The sequence below is a fragment of the Perkinsus marinus genome (assembly GCF_000006405.1).
Source record: "Perkinsus marinus ATCC 50983 genomic scaffold scf_1104296933122, whole genome shotgun sequence".
Taxonomy (NCBI): Eukaryota; Perkinsozoa; order Perkinsida; family Perkinsidae; genus Perkinsus; species Perkinsus marinus.
Window position 1 is genome coordinate 194,531 of NW_003215247.1, and position 13,471 is coordinate 208,001.

General features: G+C 48.6%; 4 protein-coding genes across 4 annotated transcripts; all 4 read left to right on the forward strand.

Annotated features, from left to right (window-relative positions):
* Positions 1-48: 48 nt before the first annotated feature.
* Positions 49-4,203, forward strand: Pmar_PMAR009571 (dna mismatch repair protein mlh1, putative; the record flags this gene model as incomplete). Its single annotated transcript, XM_002785294.1, has 21 exons — positions 49-183; positions 379-445; positions 814-895; positions 966-1,095; positions 1,191-1,282; positions 1,334-1,425; positions 1,477-1,573; positions 1,638-1,747; positions 1,793-1,923; positions 1,967-2,071; positions 2,121-2,285; positions 2,453-2,551; positions 2,644-2,818; positions 2,850-2,901; positions 2,948-3,074; positions 3,119-3,206; positions 3,258-3,349; positions 3,395-3,479; positions 3,652-3,868; positions 3,910-4,099; positions 4,153-4,203. The coding sequence occupies 21 exons, from the start codon at positions 49-51 to the stop codon at positions 4,201-4,203; spliced, it is 2,382 nt and encodes a 793-aa protein (XP_002785340.1).
* Positions 4,204-4,537: 334 nt separating this feature from the next.
* Positions 4,538-6,524, forward strand: Pmar_PMAR009572 (ring finger protein, putative; the record flags this gene model as incomplete). The annotated part of the gene is made up of 8 exons (XM_002785295.1): positions 4,538-4,558; positions 4,599-4,799; positions 4,850-5,042; positions 5,103-5,204; positions 5,620-5,644; positions 6,104-6,230; positions 6,286-6,410; positions 6,458-6,524. The coding sequence occupies 8 exons, from the start codon at positions 4,538-4,540 to the stop codon at positions 6,522-6,524; spliced, it is 861 nt and encodes a 286-aa protein (XP_002785341.1).
* A 177-nt stretch (positions 6,525-6,701) lies between these two features.
* On the forward strand, positions 6,702-10,085 carry Pmar_PMAR009573 (oligopeptidase b, putative; the record flags this gene model as incomplete). Its single annotated transcript, XM_002785296.1, has 15 exons — positions 6,702-6,840; positions 6,898-7,033; positions 7,085-7,188; positions 7,237-7,429; positions 7,489-7,624; positions 7,670-7,813; positions 7,862-8,260; positions 8,302-8,412; positions 8,458-8,785; positions 8,839-8,999; positions 9,051-9,148; positions 9,190-9,327; positions 9,369-9,540; positions 9,588-9,741; positions 9,790-10,085. The coding sequence occupies exons 1-15, from the start codon at positions 6,708-6,710 to the stop codon at positions 10,083-10,085; spliced, it is 2,703 nt and encodes a 900-aa protein (XP_002785342.1). The 5' UTR covers positions 6,702-6,707.
* A 1,595-nt stretch (positions 10,086-11,680) lies between these two features.
* On the forward strand, positions 11,681-13,295 carry Pmar_PMAR009574 (hypothetical protein; the record flags this gene model as incomplete). The annotated part of the gene is made up of 2 exons (XM_002785297.1): positions 11,681-11,720; positions 11,783-13,295. The coding sequence occupies 2 exons, from the start codon at positions 11,681-11,683 to the stop codon at positions 13,273-13,275; spliced, it is 1,533 nt and encodes a 510-aa protein (XP_002785343.1). The 3' UTR covers positions 13,276-13,295.
* Positions 13,296-13,471: the final 176 nt, after the last annotated feature.

Here is a 13,471-nt window from a genome sequence, read left to right on the forward strand (position 1 = left end):
TCGTTGTAGTCCTTTTGGGGTATTCCATTGACAGGCCCCTTAGTTTTTATGTCTCTTCTTCTTGGTAATGCTAGCACTCTTGGAGATAGTGAGTACCTCGCACAAGGGAAGGTGGAGCGGATAGGAGTCGTGCTCGTCAATGGTGATGGCACTGAGTTAACATCGAGTCGGACATCTAGTGATGTGAGTGAAGACTGACATGCTATGGTATTGGATATCTATCAGGACATGATTCTGCTCCTTCTACCATGGACTGTAGCCTTAGGGTGTACCCTTTTACTGCTCATAACGCTACCGTCAGTAAGGCATAAATTATTGGAGGTAGTTGTGATGAGTAGGTTAGTAGTGGTAGTAGCAGCACTGTATCTGTTGTGTCAGAGACTGGTGTACCTCTATATCTGCCTATGGTATGTTTGTCGTAGATTGAAGAAGTTCCTTGGCCTTGGTAGGGCTCGTGATAATAATAATCATGTTGGAGGGCCTGATGCCATGCTACTGGGGCCACCTAGACCATTATAGTGGCTACTGTATTATGTGTGTACTCGTATGCTGTACGAGTACTGCCCTTGTCGTCGTCTACTGTTCCTAGTGGACTTCCCCAATGTGGCTACAATTGCATCCAAAGACACAGTTATACTTATGTATTAATGTTAGCAATCTGAAGTACTCAGTTGAGACCATACTAGAATGCTCTCTCTATTGTGTTTAATTCAGTCAATGGAGGTGAGACAGCGCCTATCCACAGTGACCTCAGTTCAATACAGATGCATGTTCTCCGCTCATCGATAGCCCTGGCAAGATATCACCGCTTAGGGACAGCTGGGCCCCTCGCCTATCGCCGATGGTTCGCCAGTCGAGCTCTCGGGCCAGCACTCAAACCTGAGAAGCCCAAACCGTGATACCAATGGACTTCTGCTGCTGCTGTTGCTGGTGGCGCTAAGATAATATGAGTAATTGTGTATCAGGTTGTTATTGGACCGGACTACTAGCTTGCCACCTCTTGAGTGTCCTGTCCCATGGAACTACATCTACCGAGAGGACGATGTGATGGAGATACGTAAAGCCCTCGAGGCCACAGATGGTGAGGCATACGGAGTAAGTCACAGTATATTACCATCGTTTGGGGAGGATATCGAGGGTATATTGTCTGTATATTACCACTCATTCTCCACAAAATAGCCGTCATATAGGTCTATGGTCCAACAGGGGTAGGCAAGACTACTGTACTTGAGAAGGCTATGGAGGAGTCTCGATATAGGTGCATAGTCGTAGACATGCAGCGGTAATAGGAAGGCCATTGTTCGACCAGCTCCCAACTCCCCTCATGTCATAGGTATTCCCACTACAATTTGGATGTTTTTATAGATGAGCTCAACAGGACTGATGTACTCTCTGGCCGTGATCCTCTAGCCATCGCTTCTTATTGTAGTCTTATCCTTTGTGGAGCAGGGTATTGTATTCGTCTGTTATTGTAAGGTCAGTCAATGGAGCTCCCTTTAGTAGTACTCCACGCCGATCTACTCCGAAGATCCCGATGGCTCAATTCTTCGGGCCGTGGAGAGGGCTTTCTTCGGTAAGGGTTAGGGTTACCTCGATATGGGGTCGATGATAGGAGTGCCCATGGTCCCTGGCCTCAGAGACCTCCGAGTAGCTTTACAGGAGAAGGGTGTCCCTCTAGTGATGGAGTCGGACTATCTTACGGAGTCGGAGTACTGTGACCAATCCCTCGTCGTTGAGGACCCTGATGGTAAGTCCATTCGCGTGTATGTGGGTGAGATACTTCTACTCACAGTCTCGCTCCTTGCCGATCTATATGCCCAATCGATACCCTACTTTGACACCCTATCCCCGATCATACTGGGTCGATTGAGCCATTGGAAGGATGTATGTGAAGGTGGCGATCTATCCTCAGCCAGCCGAGTGGTAGTATTCGTCACCACTCTTATGCTGCTGTAACCGCTTGTAGGCTAACAACCGGTGGATGGCTTTCCTGGCGCATCCTTATATCGTACAGCTCCGTGATCAAGGGAGGCTGGACTACATGTTCACAATCAATGAGACTATACGTTATGTAAGGCAGTTCTATTGCAGGGTTTTGTTGGCACATATCCTACTCTCAGTTGGTGCAAGTACTCGGTTCAGAGGGCGCTTCGTTGAAGTGTCAGGGCCCATGGGAGGCCCTAGAGGATAGCAATAGGCTGCTCGGCATCCTCGTCGAGTGCGGTGTACTCACTCTACTCCCCACGGGGGGCTCTGACTTTCAGCTGCTTATGTCCTCAGGCGTAGTAAGTGGAATGCTTCGAGGTATGCTCGTCCTGTAGTTGTCCTAGTAGATGGCCCACGCCCTACGGTACTGGTTAGAGAAGGCCCAGCCAGATCTCCATTGGAGGGAGGAAATACGATACATCCGACATTTATTCACCCGTGACAAAGTCATTAAAGAGCCTCTCAGGCATCTGGCATCGACCACGGCTACGTAGTGTTAGTGAGGAGTTTCTGTACCATACGTGTTGTGGCGAGGGATATAGGGCTCCACGGTGCTCGATGGACAGTACTGTTATGGAGACAACCCAGACTACCTCTGTGACGCACAAGCAACGGGAGTCTCCTCCTCCTCCTGCTCTGCCTCGGCCCATTGTACAGCTCCCAGAGGCTGTTGTTAATAGGATAGCTGCTGGAGAGGTGGTGGCAAGGCCGGTGAATGCTGTGAAGGAGCTATTGGAGAATAGCATCGATGCTGGCTCTACTAGGATACAGGCAGGTTGCTGGCGTTATAGGCAGCAGGCTGATGACATATCAATCAACCTGGCTACAGCAGGTCCTATTCAGTGCGAACGGCGCAATAACAGTCTCAGACAATGGGTGTGGCATCCAAAGGGAGGATCTACCTATACTGTGCAAGTGGGGCTTACGACCGATCGGCCGGAAAGTACTTGTATCTTGCCAGGCGCTTTACGACTTCTAAGTTGAGGTCATTCGATGACTTGCAGAGTATCATGACCCACGGCTTTCGTGGGGAGGCTTTGGCATCTATCTCCCACGTAGCAAGGCTAACAGTAACTACTATGACCGAGGTAGGCAAAGCTCAGAACTTGAGGTCTGTGATGCAGTAGCTCAGGACTCACAAGTGGGGTATAGGTGTGAGTATATGGATGGGGAAGCTGTTGATGAGGCTCAACCTACTGCTGCTACACCTGGGACCACCAGTGAGGCTTTCACTGATTTATCATCCTCTTTATGGAGGTCTACTCCCTCAGTCCACTTCACTGATCTCTTCTATAATCTCCCTACACGCAGACGTTCCCTCATGAATACCCAGTCAGAGGAGTATGCTCGTATCGTTGACTTAGTAGTGGCTGCCCTCTCCGTACCGATCTACACGCTATTTCATCAGGTCTCGCGATTCGCCGCAGAATACTATACGATAGCCTTTACCTGTCGCAATGCTCGCCATGGGTCTGCTGATATATCGAGTCCTGGTAGGCCAGGCGGCTCGCTAGCTGTCATGACATCTTATACGGATGATAGGTGGAGAGGTCGATGAACAGCTAAAGGTGCTCCACTTCGTGCTTGGTGATCGAGTCGCCAAAGACCTCATAGAACTCCCTGATACTGACATCGATGTTGGATCGGGGGAATATACAGCATCAGTGAGAGGCTTCCTCACTCATGGTAACTCGGCTGCCTATTATAGAGGCTCTCAACGTCATACTGTTTACTCTGGAGGTGAGCTTATTATTCACAGTGTGAGACCAACTAGTAGTGTTACTTCACTAGGCTCCACCGGTGGATGGTGTACGATATTCATCAACGGGAGGCTAGTTGAGTGTGCTCCATTGCGGAAGGCTATTGGGGATATTTATTCGAGGTATGACCTCTACTTGAGCTACTGAATACACCTTAAGGCAGGTACCTCCCAAAAGGGCAGAAGCCTGGCGCAGTCCATCTATCCTTCAACCTACCTGGAGAGTGTGTAGATGTGAACGTACATCCAACCAAGAAGGACGTGACGATAAGTCATATGGAGTCATTGATTGAGGGCCTTCAGACTCTATTGGATGCCACCTTGAAGGGCCATCATTACTCTAGAACTTATATCGTACCGGTCACTGGAAGAGGTCCTCCTCATACCACAGCGATAGGCCGGAACAGGCCCTCTTCCTCATCCTCGTCAACCAGCATGATCAGTGCTGCACCTGTTAGAGTCGATAACACGCAGGCATCTCTCACTACCATGCATATGTACTCACAACAACAACAGCACCAAGGAGACCACCAGCAACAGCAGTTTAGTAATGGTGATGATGATGAGGCTACTGCTGTTACCGAGGAGGGGGAGGCACGGTTACTGGTGATACACTGTGGAACTGCTACACGACTGATGCAGTCAGCATGTAGCTCTTCTAGTGATCATCTGACGGACTTGCTTACCCATAGTGTCTGGGTTGGACCATTAGAGGAGGATAATAGAGAGGAGTTAAGGCTACTCATCCAACACAAGAGGGGACTCTACCTAGTAGAAGGAGGGCCAGTCCTTATGGAGGCTGCTTATCAACAGGTAGTTACATCAGCAGGCTTACTCTCTAGGTATCAGCCAGGTGCTCAGACGTTGGGGTAGCCCATCTCTATCGAGGGATGTTGCGGGACTTCATCTCAATGCGGATGCTATACTAGTCGACAGGCTCTGCCTAGACCCGTCGAAGGCTAGACTTATTGTGAATAGGCTCACTAAGCCGGAGATGCTCTCACTCATCGCTGAGGCTGGTCTCGTCCTAAACACCGATACTGAGGCTGGCGTGGTAAGGGGTTGTGGTACGGGGAGGTCGCTGATGTCAGTTGGTACTAGCAGGTGATTGACAAAATACCAGACGTTATAGTGCCGTATCCAGAAGACATAGCTTGCATCGAGATTGCTATCGCTAGACTATTGGTTCGGATATGGGCTCAAGTACCCGAAGGGGAGGTTAGCGACCCCCAAGTGGATGCTCTAGCTCGAATTTTAGGAGTATGGGCAGTGCAGGAAAGCGTTATAGTCACCCCGAGTAATACGAGTAGGAGGAAGAGCTTTTGAAGTGTGATCGATATTGGTCGGTGTGTCTCAGACGCCGTCGGTGGGACGGCAGTCCACCCATTACATCAGCTATGGTTGAGGTATGTATCTCGGCCTGCTCCCTTCCAAGCCCCCCAACGATGGGCACCAAGTGGTGATACAACACTATCATCACCAATAGTCCGCAAATTGGTCGAATTGGATGACCTATACAAAGTCTTTGAGAGATGCTAATGTTCAGTTTTTGTGTACCATCACTATGTACCATGCTGTATCGATAATAGTCTCTTACCTCCTCCAGACTCGTTTCAGTGAATATGCACGGATAGACTCACCAGAGGAGTGTGCCCGTGTTGGGGTTAATCTTTATCAATCTTTAGGAAGGAGGTGCTCTCACCAGTACCGTCATCGTTTGACTTGCTTGCCGGTTTGTATAGTTCCCCTTTGCTCCCTGATATTGCATCACCATGCCTTCGGATGCCCGCTTATACCATTCGTCAAACCAGGTCCTAACCTACCACGTTTACCTCATACCTGTAAGCATGACGTAGTTAGACTATTTACTTCAGATATACTCCGGAAAAGTCACAATAGGTGAGCTGTGATCAGAGTTGACTGCAACATTAGCTACAGCATAAAAGATAGTGAGCTTGAACTCCTCTATGGGCTGAGTGTCCTCAATTAGCTAGAAAGCTCAATGCACAGCCTCCGGGTACGGCCATCCTACAACCCATCCCCGTCTACTGTGCGTGCGTTTTTCTTATGCACATGCGTGAAAACTCGATTTCTCGGGTAATACGGCGAATAATCATACAATCTCTCAGAATAATGAATGTATCCCTAAAACAAGTATACACTAGGAGTTTGGTTGGCTAAATCGAACTCCCTAGATTCCTAGATCTGTCCAGCCTGTGTACAAGATTCAAGTATGTTACCGATGGCAGCTAGAAGTAGTATGCCCTAGAAAAAGTATCTGCATGTTTGGTGTAGCCATGATGCTATACTCGGTATCACGGCTACAATATAACATCCCCGTGTTGTCTTCGGGTGTAGCGTTCAAGCAGGGTGCGCTAGCGTCTTGATAGTTGCAATTGTCCGATACTTTCCTCTTCTGACTGTGATGAAGATTAAAGTGAAGAAAATCCACGCTGTAGCTGCATGGAGGTGGAAGACTGCTGAAGTGGGGTCTGCGTGACATGATGATGATGATGCCAGCCACTATTATATCGTGTTAGGAAGACTGTGCTATATGCTGTCAACCATTCGATGCTACATGTGGGGAGTGTAGGATACCTGGAGATGACTGTCCTCCTGTATGGGGACAGTGTGGTCATCATTTCCATGTCCATTGTATATCAAGGTAAGCACTACTACTCTACCAATACGGCATCATCATCATCCTATTAGGTGGATCAATGATCAGAAGCCATGTCCTATGTGCCGTAGAGAATTCAAACCAATAGAGAGGCAATGACACCCTATCCACTTCTGCGTTCTAGGAGGGGGGTCAGCGAGTACTTGGCTTTCCCATTCGAGCTCTCTATCATACTCTCCTTCCGTCCTCCTCCCCGTCCTCCTCCTTCTCCTCCTCGTCGTCGTCGTCTCGACTCCCGCCTCCCTTCGGAAATAGTTCTATAGCCGTCTACTTCTCCTGCTTATGCCACTACCATCATCGGCTGGTGCTGCAAGTGTAAAGATGCTGCGAGTCCTCAACCAGGCTCTGCGTAATGGCGGTGTAGCTGGCCACGGCGCCCGTCTGACAGCAGCTACCGGTCTCCGGCATGGAACACGTAGGTTTCGGGGCTACAGTCTGACGTAGCCTATCAATCTGATATGTACTCAATTAGATCGACTGCTTCGCATCCCTGGGCCGAGTCCAATCAATCCGGCGGATGATCCATGGGCATTCCTACAAGTAGCAGATCCTACCACTTCCCAGACCATACAGAGTATAATTGATGCCGAGAACGATCTAGCTGATGAGTACAAGGGCTCCACCCGCATCACCCTAGTAGGCTCGATTGAGGTATGTAGGTATTTTTCTGATCCTAAAGGGCTCAAGTATGAGAAGATACTCTACGACGAAGCCTCTGATATGTTGGTGCCCGAGGGGGCGTCATCACCAGAAGAAGATAAGGGTATCACCACTCTCGTGTCTAGGACTCTGTTATCTATCTTCCCTGCAGGATACTTATATTTCCAGAGAATGGTCGGCTCGGATGACAACGCTACATCTCAGGAAGAGCTAGATCAGGATCGCCTTCAATTCCTCCGATTTTGTCGTGTACCTGCATCTGTGGCCGGTTCTAGTGCCCATGCTGCTGATGAGGAAGTCGTCCTGTGTACGAGGCAGCTTGTCCAAGAGCGTGGCCAAGGCACGTAGGTCCTCCTCCCCCTGCCATCCCCCTCATAGGCTGTGCTCATCTTCCTACTCTCAGTTATGTGGAAGTCGTAGCGGTAAAGCTTGCTCCCTCCAATTCCCTTGTCGGGGTTGTAGTCGACTTCAATGGTGATGAGCGCTTCGATCTCCTCTTCCGACACGTACCGGGTGGAGGCCCCACTGGTTACCCCGAGGTAGTACTACTCAACTATCGCAGGAGCTAGGATGAGTAGTGGTAGATACCCCTGGTTCGGAACTTTGAATGGGTGGACAAGGTGACCTATATCCCTGGAAAGGAGATGTTATATTACACCGAGCTGGACCCCGATACATTGCGATCGTGGAGGGTTGTGCGCAGAACTATCGATGGCAGTGTGAATGATGTAAGTACCTATCTTCACTTATGTTCACTCGCCTACTGTGTGGTGTAGGTCGTCTTTGAGAGCACTGATCCAGCTGAGTACGTTGACGTGTTTAAGAGCAAGGATGGTAAAGTGATATTTATGTCTGCCGTTACAAAGACCACATCGAGGGTTTCGGTCATACCCAGTGACTCGGAGCATGGCATACCTCAGCCTGTGAAGGCTCCTACTCCTGGTGTAGAATACTATTGTGAACATCGATGGGGGTATATATACGCTGTATCCAATGAGAACAACCCTGACTTTGCTGTATATAGGGCAAGTTTAGCAGATATTACAAATGGGGTGGGTGAAGCTTCTTGGGAACATTTCCATACACCAGACGAGATGTCTATAACTGATATCGATATGTTTGATAGATGCCTTATGCTCTATGGTTGGGGTATGGAGGGGGAACCTGCTGTAGAGGTAGCCCAAACACCATCCTACTGCTTGCACACTCTGTCCAGGCAGTCCACTTCGAGGACACGCAATGTGGAACACCCGAGCATGTGAAGAAGGACAAGCCCACTGCTTTCGTTCCGTTAGTTCATCTTATGCAGCATCGGGCTAAGCATCATGTAGTCTTTGATACACAGTTGAATGTCCTATCGGTTACGGCTTAGGATCCCACCGATAAAGTATTGGACTTGAGAGAGAAGCCTCCCCAAGAGACTGTGGAAGATATGTTCTCGAAGGTCATCTCTGGTGCACCCGACAATGCGTCTCAGAGAGAGGCTTCTCGGAAGTTAGCTGACTATGAGGCCTCGAGACGGAAGGATCCTGAATCCAGTGCAGGGGAACAAATGGTGGACGATGCTCTCTCTGGGACAATAGAGAAAGCACCTACTGCTGCACAGTTGATAAACAAAGAGGTTGACTTGCATCCTGATGTTGATGATGCATTCCGATTCCCCTTTGTTGGTCGCTTTAAAGTGGGGGCAGTGGAACTAGGTAAGTACTAATATGGGGATCTCGCAACAGAGTTGCAAGAGTGATCGAATCAGGTGTGAATGGTGACTTCTTCGCCAAGAGCTCAAGACTTATATTCTCCTCCCCTGCTGTACCAGGTGTTGCTTTGGATTATGATATGACTGAATTCAAGATCAAGGCTACGAAGAGTAGGGAGTATCAATACAAGCGAGAGCCCGAGATGACTGTAGAGAGGGTGAGTACAGTATTGGTATTGTATCATCAAAGGGTCTATCTCCACGCTCAGGTTAGAGTCCCCTCGAGTGATGGATCGTCTGATATCTTGCTTACTTTAGCTTCGCCAACAGGCAGTGTCGGTCAACCCGCGCCCACCTTTGTGCAAGTGTAGGGAGTCGATTATTGGAGTATCCGACTTATCCTGGTAGGTATGGTGTGTATGGTACAGTATTAGAGGCGGCATGGCATCCAAGGACCATCTCCCTCATATCGAGGGGTTGGAATGTGGCATGGGCCCATGTCCGGGGTGGTGGTGAGCGTGGTGCTGCATGGCATCAACAAGCAAAGTATTCCACCATCTTATTCTCTCGCTTATCCACCTTTGTAGGGGCTCGAGCCGTCATCGCTCTTTGACTGACTTTGAGGACTGCTTGAGATGGCTTGTTGCCAATGATGTTACCCGTCCACAATTGCTTTGTGCAACAGCAGCATCTGCTGGAGGCCTCATCTTGGCAGAACATCTCAACCTGTGTGGCAACCGTTGGATCGGTGGGGCTGCGGTATGAGCTCGATGATCTCGTCATTATCTCACTATTATCTCATTCAGATACTGCGTGTTCCCTTCCTAGATCCTTTATCATGCATGCTAGATGATACCCTGCCTCTTACTCAACACGAGAAGGAGGAGTGGGGGGATATCACTCGAGATCCGGATGCGATGGCGGCAATGAAGAGCTACGCCCCTTATCATAACATAATCGGTAGGTAGCTTTATGGTTCTAAAGACAAATACCATGTGCTATCTTTAGATAAGAATGATGATAGCCCGATTGATTACCCTCCCATTTTCCTATCTTGTGCTGTGGATGATTCCAGAGTGCCTTATTGGGCACCGTTGAAATGGGCTGAGAGACTACGAACAGCCACTGAGACAGATAATCTTGTGGTACGCATCCATAAGGCTGGAGAGGGTGGACACTTCGGTACCACATCTGCGCCACAGAACTATGAGGAAACCTGTCGAGAAATGAGTTTTATGTTTCGGTCATTGGGCCTTCAAGTGAAGCCTCTAAAGCGAGAGAAGAAAGTAAAGACGAGTGAATAACGTTTCCGAGAGGGAGGTGGATTCTGAGTTAGTCAATTGAGCAGTAGTTTAGCGCTTATGGGCCCTAATGGCCCGAACGAATCCGTCGCACTTTTCACACAAAACCATTCCAGATGGTAGCAGGAGAGCTTCGACCGAGATCGCACAATGTGCACGTGAACCTTGCGCAGGCACCTTGGACCATCTTGCGCTCTCGAAGTTTCTCAGTCTGTTCCCAAGATGCTGTAATTCTTTGGCGATCTGTTACAGGAACAGTGTTCCTGAGACTCTTCCGAATCTACCCCATCATAGAGCCGGGTCGTATGGAGTTGTGATTCATCCTCGCAGTTTGATCCGATTGATCTTCCTTTTAAGGAGTAGTGAGCTCTGCTCAGACAACACCTCCTCAAATTTCAATTGGTCATCGTCAACCTACTGCTCCTGCTACTACTACTACTACATGAATGGTACAGTTCGACGGCTCTTTGCACGAAGGCCCTTCCTGGCCTTTGTATGGACTTCAATCGCCTTAGTATTATTATTGAGTCTGATAAGCAACTCGGGTTCTGGCAGAGTTGCGATCATAGTGGTACTAGTAGCTTGGATTTTTCTACCATTTGCTTTATCTCGGTACCTTTCGTATCGAAAACAAGTCACCCGAGCCCGTCGAATAACTGAAGCTAACAGAGTGAAGACAGAGAGAGCCAATACGAGAGCAGCGTTATTGTTGGAAACAGTCGCTGAGGAAGAGGAGAGTGGGCCTGTAGTGGATGGACAAACGTGTGCAATATGTTTACAGGATGGGTCAATAGGTGGTAACTGGGTTAAGTTGAAATCATGTGGTCATGAATTCCATAAGACCTGTATGAAGGAAGTTATTGCACATGATGATTATGGAGCATCAAGTCATCAAAGGGGGCGGCAATACTACTATCATCACCATGCTCCTGTTGTGAGCTCATGTCCATTGTGTCGTGCACCATTGATGCTCAATGATAACGATGATGTTAAATATCCTACTACTTGCAGTACTACTGCTATCATTCCAGTACAACAGTCTTACACTACCACCGGGAGCGCTATCCCTATATCTGCAGCTGCTGCTTCACTTTACCTTGATGTATGATGTGGACGATTCGAACTTCAATGTCGATTCATGTTTCTGTTGTCCACAATTGGAGTACACAGTAGCGAAGCTGCATTGCTTTACGATGCTTTCGGGTTGTGAAACTCCCTTGCTCTGTTGTAGAGGTAACTTATAGGAGTCGGGTGATGTTTTGTATGCTCCTAATCTCTTCTCTCTAGAGCTGCCTAAAGAGGCTCCTCGACGGTATTGATGTTGTTATATTTGGTTATGTTGATGTTATATTTACAGCAGTATCATTAGTATCCGCCGAATGCAATAGGAAGGTTCAGTTTCTCGTATTCAATTATCCCTTCTGCATTGGGACTGAGTTGTGTTGGTGGTAGTAGTCACTACTAAGTGGTGGCAGCCTTCACCAGGTTGTTCATAAGTTTCAGTTTTTTGGTAATGGCTTTCCTATCATGGCGTTCTCGTCAGTACTGCTATTACCACAGTTATCGGAGTAATGCATTGGCCCGTAGCCATCATCATTATGGACATCGGTGGTGGCCTCACTGGTGGTCACGTCATGAGTCATATATGGATTTGATCTACAGCTTGGGTAAACCATCTACACGGCAAAAACTCCTATTAGGGGTGGTAGCGGCAGCGTTGGTTACTCATGAGATCTGGAGGGATATGAAAAAGGACAACGCCGTAGAGGGTGGCTTAGGGAGTGCCATGGACGGCGGCGGTAGTCGCGATTCACTAACATTAGAGGGGATGCAACGGGGTGGAGAGGCCATGCCTGCTCCACCAGCGCTGTTCAAGGCACCAGTACACATGTCATTCCTGCCTATGTGGCAAGTCATACCTTGGCCATCTAAGGGAGTACACCTCCCTCCTGTTACAACACCTCCCGATAAGGTCTCCATACCTGGGGATGTCCTCGAGCGGGGGCTGCATGCCTCACGTGAGGTTCTTACCCAACTTGATTGTACCGGGGTTATACAGAGTAGCAACATGGGGGAAGACTACGCAGCCTCTCGGCATGTAGATAGTGTAGAAGCATCTAGCTATAGAGGGCTCAAGGAGGAGTTTGATATACCCAGTGATATGGCCTTACCCCCTCGAGTCCACTCCCTGCTCGATGGCGTATTGTCACTAGTGTCTGATGAGATGGCTACTGACCCTGATGTCTATCTCCCTTCGCATGGGTGGCAACGTTTCAAACATCTCGAGAAGGATGGTCAATACACTTGTACGATATGGCGTAAGGAGCTGCTGACTACAGGAGGGAAGAGTCCGACGGCACAATGGATGATGACTGGCGATATTGCAGTTACCCCCGCTCAGTTCCATGCCCTTAATGTTGACATAGACAATAGGGCATCATGGGATTCTACGTTCGAAGGGGCGAGAAAGGAGGACGAGAAGGAAGATGATGGTAGCAGTACGTTGGTATGGAAGGCTAAATGGCCATGGCCTTTCTCTTCTAGGCTCTATAGGTATCGCCAGATTCCTCTTGTACTTCCTAATGATGATACTCGTGCTATGCTTTCACTTGGTTTACAACAAGAGGGAGGCCCGGGCGAGAAGGATGATAGCTTGGTTCGTGTTACTGACTATATAAGTCTATCTTGTATAAAGCCTAATGTACGGCAAGAAGGGAAATCGTCCCTCCAGAGTCGATACTGCCTTTATTATTATGATGATCCTAAGGTTGGCGCATCGATGCCTGCTTGGTTGGAACGTAATGTTGCCGAATCTACCCTTCCCAAGCTAGTCAGCAACATTGTTACCGCTGTGTCTAACTATCCTCTACAGAGGCTAGAGAAATACAAGGATGTTGGCTTGAGGGATAACAGTGTGGTAGAGTCTAACGATGAAGCATTATCGTTAGATCAACAGGAGATGAGTCCGACAACGTTAGAAGTGAATACCCTCACCCCCACTCCAAGTCTTACTGAACACCAGTCTAGAAGACGTACCCCTCCCTATGCTACTCCTATCATATGCCAATGGCTACCACCAGCAGTCTCCGGTAGCTCTGATAAGGGCGACGATACTAAACCGTTGCTGCTGCCATGCCCGTTCCTTTTTACCCCTCTCGATGTAGTTGTTACTTTGTATGAGGACTGGCTCTAGCCATTTAGACTACTCATTTAGGCCTGTCGTTTTTGTAACATGTTTCCTGCACTATCCAATGTAATATATACAAGTTTCATTTGCTTCGATAGGCCCTCTGAGGCTAGGGTTCAGTGGCTAAATTTCAAAGTCGAATGTTGTTGTCCCAGTTGGATATAGACTGGCGGACGCAGGTTCGACCCCCACGAGATGCATT